The following is a 17,955-nucleotide window of genomic DNA, read 5'->3' as shown; positions in this document are numbered from 1 at the left end:
GTGGTGCAGGTGAGTGAAGGCATACATTGTGTAAACAGTAGTCAGACGACTGCAAATTCTTCTGGCACCTTCAACCTTTTTCTCTGGCAGCGTGCCACACTGTAGCAACACTCTCAGAGGGATAAAAAGTTTAGAAGCAAGATCTGATTATGGCATGAACAAGTGTGAAAAAGGACCCAGAGCTAAAAATACACGGCTCAAGTAAGATAACATCAGGAGATTATGATACACGTAGTAACAGACACCTGCATTACACAGAGAACACTGATCTCCAGACAGTTGCAAGAGAAACAAAAATCATAAGGGGACCTCTCCAGAATCATTTGATCATTTTGTGTGAGCTCTTCTTTTGAAGTTGCACTGACGACCCAGCTTGATTACCATTTGAGAATGAACAAGATCTGGTGAAAAGTAGAAAAAAATTGCTGCTGGCAGGCCTCTTCATTACATCTTAGAGTTGGATTAGATGAAGTATCCAGGGTATTTCTGACAGAGCCACTCTTCTCTGTCTGGATTTAACCCTGTATGTTCCACTTTCACTGCGCCGCTGCATCTGGGAGCCAGCTGCAGCTCTTTGTATACAGCGTGCGTGTGTGTCTGAGTCTGATTAGGGTCACTAGAGGGTCTGTCTCATTCAATATACAGCTGATTGACCAACTGGGAGGTCACAAAGGTTCCAACAGAAATCAGTACTTTCTAAGAAATTACATGTTGAAGAGTGCATTGTTCATATATACGACAAGATGCACTTGAAACAGGTTGGTCAGAAAGACATGAAAAGATCTAGAGCTATTGAGATGTCACAAGCAGCTAAAAAGTGATGACATCTCATCAGTGTAGGTTAGTTTCTAAAATACATGTAATTCAGTGCTGTCACTTAAAATTAAGTTGAGAATATGTTATGCATTTTAAACTCTTTGGTGTGCTGCAAAAAAAACCAAAAAAGAAAACGTATACCAGGCACTGAGTGCTACAAATCCAAAGATTACAGAAAGGAAAAGTAAACAAATTCTTTTTTGCTAAAAATGGTTTATTGGACAAGGAAGATTACAAATCTGATCCCATGATGGTAACCATCAACCATCTGTTTATACAGGCCAACTCTTAAAAATGATTTACCACATGGAAAATATTAGCAACCGATGAACAGAAAAAATGAAAACGTAACAAAATATCAACAGTTGAGAGACGAGCACCAAAACTACATGCACATCACAGTTAAAAAAAGAGAAAGGTTAGGAGAGAATAAATAGACTAAATATGACTAAAAAAAAAGTTAAAAGTTTTTTCCTAGGAGTTAAGGAAGGTTAGGGTCTCATATCCCTATAAAAAAATGTATGGACCTATTCAGTGTAACCTTAACACAAGTGAGACAAGAAGCAGGTGGTGTCTGTGTGTCCTAATTCAAACAAGACATGTGAATTCACTTTCTGCAGACCAAGGCACTCAACTTTTACATCAAATACTTGTGTACACCAAATTCTGAGCGATTACCACTGTCACTTGCAAACGTACAGTACAGAGCGACTTGTTTGGGTGAGTTAGGTGAACTCTAGCAGGTGCAGTAACTTTTTCAATTTGGACATCACGAATACTGAACATCCATCCGCGCCTATTTAAGTACTGGTCAACAGTACTGTCAATACAGGTCATTATCAGTTTTGATCCTTTTCTTTTTTACATAATATGTTTGTAACCAGTCGTCAGAATATACAGTTATAAAGTTAGTGAGTAACACAAACATCTACTGTGAACATTTTTTTGATCTTACCTACTTTATTTAATGTACATAGAGTTAAAACACAAATGTGATAGGACTAAAAAACAACTGAGAGTGAGTGTACAAGTGGCACAGGAAGAAGTCAGTGTGGTTTTTGATAGTAGATGAGTGGTCCCCCACATTCGTCATTTAAAACATCAGTAGAAACCAATGTGTTTCCATGTTTTTTTCATGTAAGACTCAACCTTTAGGCCTTCTCCAGTGACTTATAGTATTCTTTCAGCACAGCCCAAGCCTTTGGTGCCATGAAGCCATCAGGAGGATTCTCTCCCTCGCGGGCCATCTTCCTCATACGTGTGCCTGAGATGAAATCGTAATCTTGATGGCTAAAAAAAAAAAACAAGGAGAGAATAGAGTTTTGAGTAAAATCAATGAGAAGATGCATATCAACAGCACAGGAAATGAGTCAACAATAACTCCCTGCTGCCCTGGTATCAAGTGCATCAATGCGTAGGAGCAGGCCTGTTAGCATTTCTGCAAACACAATTTGAAACCAAAACCAAGCTGTTACAACATTGCACATTCCACTTCTGATCTATACGGATAATTTAAAAATATGCCCGGATCGGTCCAGATACTTAGGACCGGCTCAAGACATCTCTACATCCAACCCAGTGAAATAAGACATGATGAGTGCTCTGTTCTGACATTTCTGGCAGCTGATTCATTCATAATTCCTCCCAAATCGCTCTGTGGCTGGAGAGATACTGTGACAATCCAGTAAGCTCTAGCACGCCACTGCAATGGTGTTTGAAAAGCAAGGTCAGTCCAGCTGCCTTTCAACATTTAGGAATTCTTCAAAATCAGTGTGTTGGAGGACAAGTATAATTGATATGCCTGTGTTTAAAGACAAAAATGTGTTTTTCTTCTTACTCCTAGAATTGAATATTTGAGCTTCACTCTGTAAAATGAGGTGTTTGTAGAGTTTGAAACTAGCAGGATGTTTTCACATACATGGCTGAAACTGAATTTTCTCTGTGGTCATTTTAAGATACCCTTGTGTTCAAAATAAAGCCGGTGCCCTCTCTTCACTATAAATATATCCCAACTTTCTGTGCGCTTGTGCCCCCCTGCATATATGTGGTGTGCTTTTTATTTTTTTCTGCCCCTGCCCCTCAAACATCCCGAGTCCGCCCCTGTCTTGAAGTAAAATCTTTCTAATATTGCATGTAAATACAAGTCCAATTTAAAGGGTTAAAAAAACAAACAATTAAGCCTTCGAGACGACTTAGGCTCTACTAGAGATGATACAACCAACAACAACCATCTCCGATAATTAATTTACGATGAAGAAACAGCTGATAACTGGAGAACTTTTGGTGGTGGAGGAAAGAAATAAATGTAAAAAAAAAAAAAAGGGAAAATTGTGATACGTTGTGTGGTTTTATAATGAATGAGCACACATCTGTTAGAGGTTCTTTGCTCTAAACGATCAACTTGAGTGCCTGGAATTCAAATTTTCATGCCACTTTCTACCCATAGATGGGTTAGTACTACTAACCAATTGCTATTCAATACAACACAGCCTGATATAATATACCTGTAAATTGATATGTTAAAAACAAACCAACATTAATGGGACTACTTTATCAAATGAAACCCTTAACGCTGGTTTAGATGTATAAATAAAAACTGTAATATCACTTCAGGGTATCACACACTACTGTCAAACATCTGGTTGCTATCCCATGCTTCAAATTAAATACTGTCAGGAAGCCCCTCTTCTGATAATCAGATTGTAGATTTAAACTTTCAAACATTCTTGTGTCTACTATGTCCTCTTTCTCTATGACAGATGGCTCCTTGCTGCACGTTAAGTTCCCCTCGTTCAGAAAAGATATGAACAACTTTGTTTGAAGCAAGCAGCCAAGTCGAGCCGTCATCCACGACAGGAGCTGAGCGCAGTGCTGGCACAAGTTCATCACATCTTCACTAGCCTCCTCTATTACTGTCAGGGATAATCAAGACAGTTTTAGACATCTTGTCAGCAGACATTTACACTCATCTTACATGAAATTACACTCAGAGAGGGTCAAAGTCCTGCTGTTTATGAAGTAAAATATCTAATTGCTCTTATATAAAAAGGGCAAGTCATGTTACTCTGAAGCAAAGAGAAACTGGGAAGAAGACCCAACAGTTCACATGGCGTGAGGTGAAAGAGCTCCAGGCAAATTCTTCCGAGAACATTTTTATACAGTGTCAAATTAGAAACAGCTTGCTTGTGATGTGAGCCATTACACTTTACAGGAAGACTGAGGGGTTTTGCTGGTGATTAGGATAAGCATCCATATTCCTCCTGAAATCTGGCAAGGCGCTGTCAGTGTGCATGAGAGAATGGAATGCCATAAATCTAAGTGAGTGAGTGACGACTACAGACTTTGTAAACCCAGTTACCATCTTGCATTTGCTCTCTAAGGTTAGAATTTGAATGATAAAGTCACTGGGTCAATGAGATTCGATTAAAAATTACAGTACAGTCTATCTAATGATGGGAGAGATTTTACATGATATTCTGAAATGTGTTTTAAATGTGTTTCATTGTAGGCCAATGAGTTGTTTTTTTTAATGTGTTGATACAACTACAAAGCATGTTATAGAATTTTTTAACTTATTATATACCATATTATATATGTATGTTTACATTTTTTTCAGAAAACAACATTTCTGATTGATGTGTTGCTGTGTTTTCCGAAAAACTCTCGCGGTTTCAGAAATGTTTGTCATCTGAAATATCGTTGTTTTCTGAAATGTCGTTCCGTTTTTTTGAAATATCGTTCTGTTTTCTGACATATCGTCAAGGGTCAATGTACTAAACAAGTGTTCGGTCATTTTTTAAACATACCATTTTTAGCAGCACAAGAAGTACTAGATGTTCCCGACCAACAATTTGCTTTGTACTCAACATCACAAATATGCATCATGGAAAACAAAGCCAATTTTTTGATTAGTCTGGTGAAACTCAGCTAAAGTTGCATAACCTGATTGGGGGGGTTGCATTAAATCCGGACAACAGGCAGTGAGATTGCATGATTTTTGTGAGTCATCATGTGCAGTGTCCCTATACAGACTTTAATTAATAACAGGTCTCTTTAATTTCTGAGCAACAAGAAAGCTCATACTAATCCCCAAAACCTTTGGACCATATAGGAAAGAAAAACAATGCCTGTTATTCTTGGCTTGGATTTTTTTACTGTTGATAGAAGAAGGAAAGGAAATGGATGAAAGGGTTTTGTTTGAACAAGACAAGTCTAATGAGTAACTAATTTAGAGAATGTACTGTCTGTTTAGTATTCTGGTCCTAATTGGGATAAATGAGAGGTATTACTCTGGAATAAATCTACAAATAAGCTTTTTATTTCAGTGTGAGTGATAACTTCCGCTTTGAATCAAACTATTTCTGTATTCCAAGACCCTGATAAACTTAAATACCATGGGACACAAAAAAAGGCTCTAAAAAATGTTAATATAACAGAAACAAGAAAAACAACTCACTTTTTGGGATCGTAAAAGTCCATTGCTCTTTTGACCTTGTTGTAAGCAGCGACTTTAAAGGGTACAATCTCCAGGGTGATGAGACCTGGAGCCATAGTGAGGACCTTAGCCCCATGAGTGGGCTCGTACAGGTCCTTTCCTGTGTCAGGGTGGGGCATGCCTGCAGGGTCACGGCCCACAATGTAGAAGTTGGCTCCGGCCACCATCCGAGCTCTGCAATGCCACTGAACCTGTGGACAAGGAAAAAAGGAAAAACAGAAGAACTGTAAATACTGGAGAAACATTACAGGTGCCATATTTCATCCATTTTTAAAAATTATTATTAAGCAGGTCTAGGTGCTATCTAAATACTATAAAATTATCAAAATGCTCAAGCAACCAAGAAATTCACACAGCCCATATTCAGATACTACAATTACTAATACCAGTGCCATTAGATTCTTCCCTGTGTACTTCGTATTGTTGTTAGGAAGTACAATATTCAGATTAGTCTAGAGGTAGTTTTAATATTTGAGTTGTGGGCAGACCAACAGTATATGCTTTTATTAAAGGGTAAACAAGGTCAGAACAATAACTGGAGCACAGCCTGGCTCTGTAACCCTCCCCTTCAGAATCACAAACTGAACAAATACACTGCCTGACATCCACCAGCCTCCAATCTGCACCCAATAATTTAAGCTGTAGCTTTCCCATTATCATAAGTGAATGATTAAAAGATTTCCAGCTACACAGCTACACTCAGTCACACGAGGTGGTTTTGTGTATGGCATGGTAACACTAAACAGAGCGCCTCAGGACAGTCATAAATTCCCTTTCCTGCCATTTTTTACCCTCAAAAATCTGCAGACACCAAGTATGTGACAGCATATGTCGGCATCGCTCTGCGCTGCAGTCACATTTTTTGTTCCGTGTCAGTTTTGAGGAAAACATTAAGGCTTTTGTAAAATACACCTCAAGCATGTAACCACAAATACGGCATTCCTGATGATCATCACCTCAGTTGGCCCGGCGTACATCATGGGTGAAGGAAAGATAGCTACGATGGTGGAGTCTGGATTCAGGACGCCCTCCTCCAGCACAGCGGCGTGCTGCTTCATTCGCCAGGGCAGCGGCACGTCATCGTCCTTGGTCCAACCTCCCAGGGGGTGGAGCAGCAGAACAGGCCGGCGGTAGCCCCGCTCGATGAGACGCTTGTGGGTGTCCTGCATCAGAAGAGCATGGCCATTGTGGACTGGGTTGCGGAGCTGGAAGGCAAATACAGCATCTAAATAGAGAGAAAAATAAGGGTTTAAGTTGCGACCAAACACATCTGAACACATCTGTATAAAACAAACAAAAGGCCACAATGTACCCAGTGATAATCAAGCAGCTAAGTGCCCGACCACTGAAACCACATACAATGAGGGACTGAATCACACCAGAGCGTTCCCATGAATTCCCTACTGTCTCCCTTACTTCCATCCCAAAGACTAAACAAAGAGAAAAGGATTGTAGAGAGTGGATTATCCACTTTGTCCTCTACTTTTTAAGAAAAAAGGTAGCAGTTTATCAATATTGTGGCTAGGGGTGCAGCAGATTACTAAACTCATGGTTGTTTTGTATCACAGTTTTGAATCAAAAGTTGAATCATCTTTGAGATCAGCAAATAAAAAAAAATAGAAAAGAAAGAAAAGGGGTCCGGCTTAAATTCAATAAAAAGAAATTCTACTTTGGCTCTGATGTAGCTGCTTTTCTCTGTCTGTAATCACAACTCACCCAATGTCCTGTCCACAACACTATATGATAGGTTAAATGTCAGAAGTCATAGCCTATGACAGTGGTGCTGTGTGTGGATGGAAGGAAGGATAGAAAGGTAGGAAGGACAGATGGGTGGGTAGGTAGGTAGAAATATAGATGAATGACAGATACTTCACTGATCCCGAGGGAAATGTATTTACACATTTATTTCTGTATTTTTTTCCCTTTGCATTTTTCTCCCTATTTATTTCCCCGTTTTATTTATTTCTGCATTTCCATCTTACATTTCTGCTTCATTATGCAAATTACACCACTAAATGTGACTCTAGTGTCTCTGTACAAAATCCTTGGTTCAAGATCTCATCACCATTTTATGGAAAAAATGAATAAATAAACAAGCTCCGACAGTACTTGGCCCGTACCTGCATTCATTTCTTTAAACTTCTGTTTGAGCTCAGTGGGCGTCAGCCGGTACTGATCCAGTCCATCATTCCAGCGGATCCTGTCCAGGACCTGCAGGTCCCCCCCGACCAGCCAGTCCCCACTTTCCATCACCATCTGAAAAGGAGTCACAGTGATCATGACAGGGAACACAACTCAAACATAATCCAGACTTAAGACACTGTGGTCCATAAAAACTTCACTGTGCTGGAACCAGGCCAGCGTGAATTCTAATAAAACCCACGAGTTATAACCCAGTTGTAACGAGGATACAACGGCATAAATCAGAGACTGTGTGTCGTTAAACAGTCAACAAAACTCTGGCGTTACGACTCCTCTGCTCTTGGCCGCATCAACTACCTTAATTTCAATAACAGAGCGGAGACGAACTCAGATTGTGTTCCACAATATAACCTGGTGATGAGCTCATGACCACATTGGCGAGAAATTTTTCCCCTCAAGAGATTCATCCAATAATGTCACAGGAGTGCTCTGGATCCAGGCAAAGGCTGCTATTGTTTCAGGCAACATCTTTCGCCTGCCCCTTGTGGCATTTATGAGAGTGTAGCTTGAGTTACTGAAAACACTAGCCTGTACGATGTTAATGTGATACAAAGTGACAATTCTCTGCAGGCTCGGTGGGTAATAAAAGAAGACGGAGAGAACTAAAAACAAAGGGCCACAAATGAAACCATAAGTCTGGAGGCATCGCGAAAAGATGATCTGGAAGTTGATGAAAAAAGATGTCACTCATTTCACTGACATGTAATTTATCATGTGAAAAAAACAACAATGCTCTTTGATATCCAGACTTTACAAACAGACTGATTTCAGAATGATCTGGCAAACAATGCATCAAAATCAGAAGCTGTCCGCAGCAGAGGTGTCTACGTGATGTGATCAATAACCACTTGGCTCCCTCGTAAGAAGTTTTCAGGACCTTGTCGTGATTTGTTTCCCACACTGCAAGTAATCCAACCAGTCCCCTGCTGGCCTGAGAAGAGTCATGAAAGATGCTTAACAGCCTTATTCTTTGGAGAGATCAACAGCCATTATTTTCCAAACACGAGTGAATGGAAAATATAATGTCTGCGTGGACATATCAAAAGGAGTGTGCTTACACGTACACATGCGCTCTGTTTAACCATTTTAAGAGCCCCAGGAGTTCACATGTGAAAAAGGGGCCCTAGATAAATAAATAGCCACTACACCAAAGTTTCCGATGAAGGGGGCTCCTGTTTGAGTGACAGACAGGTAAACAGGAAGCAGTGGATTAACTGCATGCAATATGGAACAGGTCGTTTCGGGTTGGAAAGGATAAAAAACATTGTAGCTACCAGCGCAGAGGTGTGTTGACAGACTGGCTCCGGCACAGGGAGTTAAAACATACACTTATGTATACATACACACACTCTTTAATGAGTGACACCTTAATCACAGCAAGCTGAACACACACATGGGGGGCTGTGACAGGTTAGAGTGGATAAAGAATGACAGTTGTGGTATAACAGAGTGCTCAGCAGCGTGTGTTTAGAGCCAGTGCTGAGCCATCATCAGGTGTTGACACTGGAGAGTCATTTTACCAATTTATGAAACTGGAAGCCTCTTGCATCTTTAAACACACTACCAAGCCAGACTTAATCATGAACAAGGTGAGAGAAAAAAGATATCTGCTGCTAAGATTAAAAATGTCTAGCAACTGCACTGAAATATTGAGACAGCTGCGGGCTGGTGTTCAAGTTAATCTCCATCCAGGATTTTTAGCAGCACAGGACCTTAAAATAAGCCAATGAGCTGACCTCAGGGAGGGAAATCAGGGAATACTACGTAGGTTACTATTAATTTTGTCTTGCACCTTTGGCAAAGTACAAGTGCATTAACAACTGCATTAATCCTGAAAACAATGGGATTTAAAATAAGTCTGACAAGCAACTTTTAAAAATAACCCTGCACTCCCTGTCCACGCAGATGGGTTTATAAAAAGACAACTGTCTTTGTCTGCGACACCAGACCGTTCTGTTCTTTTCCGGCTACGAGCCAATGGCACTTTCCGCAGGGTGTGCAGGATCATTTCAGGACGTTATCTCGCCACTGAGTCTACCTGAGCCCCGCAGCAGTCAATAGGAGACAGATGGAAACAATTCCTGGGTATATTTGGCGGAGGGTTGGGTGAGCGGAAAGGTGGAAGCTGGCAGTGATCCCACAGCCTGTTGAGCTGTGCAGAACATTCTCAAACGCATTTGGTGGAGGCTGTGCGAGAGACTCAGCATCCAAATATAACACCTGCAAAATGAGGGTGGACTGAGAAGATCAAGTGATTACACTGGGCGTCCTGACAGACTGTGAGAAAAAGCTCCACTCCTCCACCTATTCAGTCTTTCCATAAGCAATGTGAAAAGTCCAGCTCGGATCTGTGTTCTATCAGTGCCGAATCCAGGGAGGCGGTTTGCTTTCACATGCAGTGTTTATCACATAGCACACTGAGACAGACCGTCTGCAGCTCTGCAATGCTGCTCTGGACTTTCCCCAACGCTGAGCTCTAGGTTTTCAAGAGCATTTCCAACATATAAGCCCATATTTTAAATTCAGTTTTGTGAAAGTTGTGAGCCTGAACTTGTCATCTCAGAAATTTACCTTGATGTAGGGGTGGTCCTTGCAGGTGGTGCCCCACTGACGAGCACATCGTTCTTCTTTGCGGTGTTCATAAAACTCTGGGTTGCGAAGGATGGCCACTCGCCTGCCCTCATAGACCAAGGCTATAGCTGTCACACCATCTAAACGCTCTTTATCCGCAGTGGAGACTGGCAGCACCACAGGCACTGACAGGTTGATGACACCACCTAGGACAATGGAGAACAAAGAACATTTTTATGTAATGCCAACATTTAGATAATCGATCACTTTGAAGAAGCTTAAACCAGGAACAACATTACTTATTTTTGCCAATGAATTTCTGCTGATATATAAAAGGAAAATTAACTAATTCTTTCATTGTGAAATACATGGAAGCGTATCCAATTATCACTATGTTATCCGTTGTTCCAGTTTAAGCTATATTAAAAGGCACCGTATGGTATTTATGACGGCTAGTGTCAATATGGAGCAATGTGTGTGAGTAACCCCCCATCTTGTTTGCATCATGCATGGACACGTGGCCAACCCAATACTCAGTCCTGGCACCATTTTCAAACTTTTTCAATGATCATCAAACGATGGCAGTAAAAATCTAAGATGTGAAGAAGCAGTGAAGAAGACAACAAACTGGCAAACATGAAGGTGAATACTGCATGACTTAAAAAAACTCCACCAGGCATCGTTAATATCAGAATACGATCCAAGAAAGACAATGTAAAAGGACCCTAATGCAAAGCACAGGGATACTGAGAACAGACATCCTACAAAAGGCAGGTTAAAATGTTCAAAGGTTGGGTATCAACAAAACAGCTCACCCATTCTAATTAAGTTTCCATGCTGTACCCCTTCAGGCTAAACGCGGCATATACAGCTAAACCACAGGCTGCAGCGAGTCTTCAAGGCTGCAATTTAAGAAGCTTGAGGAGGAAAATCCCCTCTTAAGCTAAGCTGGATCTTGACCCTTTCTCATTTTATGATTTGGAGCTGTGCAGTGACAGTGTTATGTTGGCGGCTTCATTTTACCGTCCAGGTTGATGAAAACATTTCGACCAGCACGCTTTTCACATCACATCACATCAAAATGCAGTGGAAACAGGAGGGGACGCCGACCGTTGCAGCCCCTGCCCTCCCCCTTTGGACCCTCCTCTCGTCCCCTCTGTCACAGTGTAGAGCTCACAGCTGGTTCCAATAAAGCGCACACACACACACACACACACACACACACACAAGACTGCCAAATGTCCGAGCGAGAGAGAGACACAAGCTTGAATTTGGGTCTCTGTTTATTTTTGCAGACCATTTGATTAGCTAAACATGCCTCTTTCTGCTTCCCCACCAGTTTCAGTGTTAAATGGCAGGGGATCAATTCATTCACTGTCAAATCCCTGGAAGGAAGTGAAAATGGACAAACAGTGGTGTGTGGTGTCAATCAATACAGAAGCCTCTTCCTCTGTGTCCCTCTCCCTCCGGACAAACGGGAAAAGCGGAATCAAGACTTTTCACATCGATATATATTTTTGCCTCCGTCCTGTCCAGACAGCTCAGTTTCTGCCTCTAGCTGTCTTTCCTGGGAAGAAAACTTAAATCATCTGTGATTTTGCTCTGCATTGTAAGAATCTGAAGGTTTTATCCTTCAGTGAGGAGAGTGGTTGTAACATATACCTGTCAAGATCTCAACATGAAATACAGGCTATGTTAACTTTCAATTATTTTTATGCATTTTCATTTTGCTATATGTGTACGTAACAAAATACTTGGCAAAACAACACACAACTGAGGTTTGAGTGGTCGTATGGGCAATAAAAACAAATTGACTTTTTCTTGGAGTTTCAAACAATGCATGAGAAATTGCTGTAATTACACCAAGAGGCTCTACACCCAATGTGATATTCGTTTTGGATGAAGTGCCAAAAAAACCAAGGCATTACTACAACATCATCCTTCTTTAAATTCTGCATCTAAATCCAAGTCATTCCTGATTGTATCACTGTGCCATTCTGCCACCTAGCCAAGCTGTACATCATTGCTGTAAAATGCAGCCTCATTTCAGCCTTTCAGCACATCCAACAGTGCAAAATATGCTTTAAAGTAGGACACATGCAGGGAGTATTTGTTAATCTAATGTAATGCTCCATTTGATCAATTAATTTTTGGAATAAAGTAAAACAAGAAAAAAATGCCAGAGGGGAACACAAAATGCAACAGCTGACAGACATGTGTGGTTCAACTGATAAAACTAACACAAAAACTAAAAAAGTGTCAGGTGATGGAAACGTTTTAAACAGAGAAAGAAAGAAAGACTGAAAGAAAGAAAGAAAGAAAGAAAGAAAGACAGAAAGAAAGAAAGACTACTAATTCTGAGTTATCCATTTTATGAGCACTCATCTCCATCTAGTGCCTTTCCTCAAGTATAGCAGCACTGATTTTCACAGTGAAATCTTAAAATGTTATTTTTCTGGAAAAAAAAACACAATCATCTTACCATCCAGCAGACAGTCAAAATGAAGACACTGCAGATACTCTCGCTCTCTCATAAAGCCATTCAGAGGAGTGGCCCAGCCTTCAGCCAGCACCTGCACCCACTGCATGTCCACCTAGGAATCAGACACACAGTCACATAAAGTAAGTGACATATTGACTTCTCATAAATGAAGTTAAATGAAAAGGCTATAGGTAAATGTATCAGTGGATAGATAAATAACTGCTCTGTATACAGTATATAAAAAGGCTATCAATAAAAGTAATTCAGCGTAAGATATAAGATATATCTGAAATAATAAAGAAAAATTAGAAGCACCTTCCCAATCTGAACAGCAGGCAGAGTCTCTGCGTCAGCCTTAGCCAGGTCCAGTTTATTCTCCTGAACGTACAGCTCTTTCACTTCATAAGATGCATCAACAGGAACTATATCCTGCAGAATCACAAGCACAATATGAAATTAATAATTACAAATGTCATCATTATAAAAAACATCCAACAAAATGAAGACATCAGTAGGTGTTTACTATTCAATAAAGAGATACTGATTTACATGACACATTAAACACAGATGCTGCGAACATTCATTCAAATGTGAGGCTTCACTACCCCCTAGTGGCCAATAGAGGAAAAACACAACAGTTTTATGTGTAAGTCTAAACTTCAAGCCCCTAGCTGTCTCTGTGAAGGTCACACGGATATTATTGAGACAGGACAGAGCCAATAAAAACAACATGCAGCTGATTCTAAACATGATACACATATTTTGCTGCAGCACAATGTTCTGTCCCTCACCCTCTCCTGAAGCAAGTCAATAAGCTGCTGTATGCACTCATTCACACTGCAGGAGTCGGTCTTCAGCACCAGCTCTGGAGCCTCTGGCTTCTCATATTCTGAGTCAATTCCAGTGAAACCTGTGAAAATATAGAGAATTAAATACACAGTGTGAGCAAAAAATATACAAAACTCCTTATCAACATGAAGAGCTTACTCTTTTTCTATTTCCATTACTGTATGGGTTTGAAATGACCACTATGTGGAATATGGATCCTTTAAAAGGCTTAAACAACAGCACCTGTAAATGTTTTTAAAAATTAATAAGGTTCCATCTTGAAATACCTTTTAAAACAAACCTCAATGATTAATAGCTGTTTTATTCATACTACTGGTGCTTCTGAGAACAGGTCGGGACTGAATTATTTCTCATTAAAAAAAACTACCTAAGACAAAAATGAGACTCACACAAAAACCAAACTGCTCCACAGAAATGAAACAAAACCCAGGAAATTGCGTCAAGATTACAACAATGTGATAAGAGTCTTCCTCCAACAGTGATGCATCAGTTTTATTGTCACCGTCATGTCATTTCTGTGTAATCTGATCTGGTAAGCAAAAACTCAAACAGAAAGTGTGGAAATTTATGATAACAGCAGAAGTAACACTGATGAAACTGTAGCATGTGCGTTGTACATGTGTCTACACCTTAAAAGCAAAGTTTTCCAACTTATAGATTTGCTCTTTGTTGTAGAATTATAATTTGACTGAGTCTCTTTCAGGTCAAAATTTACAGATGTAACAGAGGTCTCTGTATGTCAGTTCAAGTGTGAAACCTGACTGTCCTGATCACATAACAGATACAAGGACCCAGGCCTTGGACCTGCTGCTGCGCTGCACATAAACAGTATCAAACTATACTCTACCTCTTATCTCCCCCGCCCGGGCCCTCTTGTACAGCCCCTTCACATCCCTCTGCTCACAGACATCTAGTGGAGCGTCCACAAACACCTCGAAGAAAGGCAGCCCTGCGGCCTCGTGGATCTTCCTGGCATTGAGACGATCCTGACAGATAATAACCAAATACACAGTGAGGGACACACATGATTTAGCCAAAGAGTTAGTGAAAGCTAGCATTTAAAGTTGCAATATGTAATAATTATAGTTTAAAACGTTCAAAAATTAGCTGACATTATTTACAGAATGTGAAAAAAACAGTTTTGACTCTATGTCAAAGGCATCCATGTATTGTGTTGCAGAGATTTCTACAGAAGTTAGCATGCTAACCAGCTAACCCCGAGCCACTTTGTAATAGTTTGATAGTAAACAATACTAACACTACCCAGTGTTTACTCCCAGTTCATGCAGAATCATCTAACAGGAGCATTAGCTGCATGGCTAACTCTGCACAGCTAATGGTAGCTACAGTTAGCAACAGCTGGCTGTTACTATGGTGATATGCTGCCTTCTATTTGTCTGAAGTATAAATTCGACCTTGACTCTTGGATCTATTTTTACATATTGCACCTTTAATCAAGGCCTATCAGGTTTGGTTTTTAGCAAACAAAATGTTGAGAACACCATTTATTGTGGGGTGCAGTAAATTAGCTCCTTTGGGAGCAACCACAGCTCAGAATTGGCTTCCAATAACAAAAGTATAAGGTAAAACATGGATGCTAATCATGAGTCCTTCATTGTAATTAGGGAAAGGAATTACAGTTGCTGTGCTACAAATAGTTAAATTTTTTTATCGTATTTTCCTTTGGTCATTCTTGATTCAAAATTAAGATCGATAAATTCACTTTTCAAAATAATAACTCAAAATAGAAGGCCCAGGTATATTTCAAATTCAGGCCCAGAACACAAAAATCCTGCCTTCAAAAGCCTGATTTTATCATGCTTTAACACAACTTCCTTCTATTCTTGGAACTGGCATCATCAATTACAGTACAATAAGGATGACGCGCAGTGACATAATCAATAACGTCATCACTAACGTCCCAAGATTTACAAGTTCCAAAATTTTATGTCAAATTTACAATGCTAATGTAATAATGTAATGTAAACGCAATGTAAAGCCTATTAGAGTCAATTTTCCTTCAGGCTAGAACAAATCAATTCACAATAGGTTCTCAATTGATCTAAATATAGTTCAATAAAGACTATATAACAGAATGACAGACACATTTTCAAGAGTATTAGTGAGGACCAGTCACATTTATCCCTCTCGTCATCCGTTTCCCTCACTGAACCGCTGATGCTTACTCTGGAGAGTCACTTACCCTGCTGTAGGGAGAGATGAAGCTGGCGATGCAGACCAGCCCAGCATCAGCAAAAAGCCGGGCCACCTCAGCAATGCGTCTAATGTTCTCTTCACGGTCCTCTGGGCTGAAGCCGAGGTTTTTGTTCAGGCCCTGACGAATGTTGTCCCCATCCAGTGTGTAGCAGGGGATACCGTGACACACCAGGTACTCCTCTAGAGCCATGCTCACTGTGGTCTTCCCTGCACCGGACAAACCTTGGCACAGAATGACACAGATGCCATGAGATGACATACATGTAAAGAAGGGCCACCTTCTTGAACTTTTGTCAATCAAAGCTGCTGACAGCTCATAACCTACCACTCAGCCACACGGTGCATCCTCTGAACCCTCCTCTCGTGCCAACAACCTGCCCGCGCTTGTTTCGGCTGACATGATGAGCTTGATAGGTGACATTGGTTGCACGTTGCATTCCCTGAAATGAAGAAGATTTGCTGTCAATTCAGCCCACTTGAATCACAGTTAAATAAGTAATGAAAAACTCAAATTGAAAGAGAGGAAGTAAACACGAACAGATCAACAAATTTAAGTTGATCACATCAGACAACATTCCCAGAATATTAAGAAAGCTGAAAGTAATGATTATTTTTAGGGGACGCACAATATGGGTTTTCTTTCAGCCAATACCAAGAACCCATAACCCCTGCTTCTCTAACTGACACCAATAAGACAAATTGTTATTTTGGTTTTTTAAAAAGAAGTTCCTACCTGTAGTTTATGCATTCCTGAGGGTAAGAAAGGTCAAGGTGTAATTAGCAAAGGTGATGATTTAGTATCCACAGATCTAATAAGTTTTGTCGTGTAAAAACTCAGACTTTTCCCTCCTCTCTGAAAGCTACTATCACGGTGCCTTCCTCTAGTCTAGACTACGTGGCTCTACATTACAGGTGCAACATTTTGACATCAGATGCACAATGGGCTACTTGTTCTTCTCCTTTTGCTTCTTCTCTTCCTTCTTCTTTTTCTTCTCTGTGTTTATTGGCAGATCGTAAACCAACTTTCAAGGTGAAAAAAACGCCACCTACTATATCAGCTAGAATTTCACAGATACCAATAAATAGCAGATGATTTAAATTTCCCAATATTGGGAGAAACTTCATCGTTTCACCAAATTACCGTTAATAAATTCAGCTTAAAAATGCTATTGAGTTAGGCCTATTTGTAATCTATGTCCCTTTGTCCATTTTAATTTGTTTTTTTTATTTTGTCCTCCCAGGCTTGGAAATTTGAGATGTGCTGCCCTTTAGTGTTTTTTGGAATTTGCTGTATCGTGCATCCCTAATTATTTCCATTATCCATGAATCTATTGATTATATTCTCAATGGGCCATTTTGTTTATAAAATGTCATAACGCGGTTACCACAACATATTACTGTGATAAGGCTTCATGAATGACTAAAACATTAACTGATTAATACTCCTGTTGTCGACTAATTAATTAATGACACAGTGAGTCAGCTCTTGGTGTGTGTCTGATGCTGGTTGGTGGACCACTGAATGTATGAATGATGTATTTTTATCCTGGATGACTGTAAATACTGGAGCTCAGTTAGTGTTACAGTATGTTTTTAACCATCAAGGAAACATGAATATGTGCACACAAAAGTAGTTTACCCGGCAAAAGAAACCTAGGACCTGCAGGGTGAGTGAATGTTATCACAGCTGCGTGGCTTTAACCAAACAGTTGATGCCCCTTCATTACCTGCATTAGCAGCAGTTGTCTGATTAGCCACTTTTTCAGTCACGGCGCTGCTAGCAACCAAGACGTTAAATGTTAGCTGTTCTGTATAGCACCACACTGTTGAGCATGCTAATTGGCTAGCTGTCTAACCTATTAGCCTGTTAACTCATAACCAGTTCAATAGCTTACAGGTTGGTTGATGAATCGAAGTGTTGAGTTAAGACAAGTTTGCCAAAGAAAACTCACCCAGCTCTCAGCAGCGTTGCTTAGCTTCTGCTTCTTGTTGGAGTTGCCGTACGTCTCCATGTCTGGCAGCGAGTCAGCGGCTGTTTCAACCGGCTACCTCTTTTAAAAGACACAAGAAGACAAACCGTAAACCGGCTCTTTGCTTGCTAGTGGAGTTATCTCTTGGTTTTTTTGGCACAGGTATCCCCAGTGAATGGAGGAGCCCGGAGGAGCCGAGGAGCCTGGCTGGCACGACAACCGGGAAGAGCTTCCTCCAGCAGCCACGTCAACGAGCGACGTGATGACGCATTTCCTCATTCGGTCCGTCAGCGGTCGGTTCGGTGAGAAACTGATCTGATGTCAGTTCCGTTTCGTTGTCGTGTCACAGCGTA

The 17,955-nt window shown here is 40.5% G+C and overlaps 1 protein-coding gene across 1 annotated transcript; it reads right to left on the bottom strand.

Moving 5' to 3' along the window:
• Positions 1-1,009: 1,009 nt before the first annotated feature.
• On the bottom strand, positions 1,010-17,849 carry papss1 (3'-phosphoadenosine 5'-phosphosulfate synthase 1). Its single transcript, XM_084374619.1, has 12 exons — positions 17,585-17,849; positions 15,958-16,072; positions 15,619-15,854; positions 14,263-14,401; positions 13,358-13,476; positions 12,882-12,995; positions 12,567-12,678; positions 10,085-10,290; positions 7,432-7,567; positions 6,268-6,536; positions 5,273-5,502; positions 1,010-2,106 (listed from the first exon to the last, which is right to left on the bottom strand). The coding sequence occupies exons 1-12, from the start codon at positions 17,642-17,644 to the stop codon at positions 1,968-1,970; spliced, it is 1,875 nt and encodes a 624-aa protein (XP_084230745.1). The 5' UTR covers positions 17,645-17,849; the 3' UTR covers positions 1,010-1,967.
• Between the last annotated feature and the right edge of the window lie 106 nt (positions 17,850-17,955).

The sequence above is a fragment of the Pagrus pagrus genome (genome assembly GCF_965226575.1).
Source record: "Pagrus pagrus genome assembly, chromosome: 2".
Lineage (NCBI taxonomy): Eukaryota > Metazoa > Chordata > Actinopteri > Spariformes > Sparidae > Pagrus > Pagrus pagrus.
Note: the sequence above shows the minus strand (reverse complement) of the source record. Positions and strands in the feature narration are given on the sequence as shown.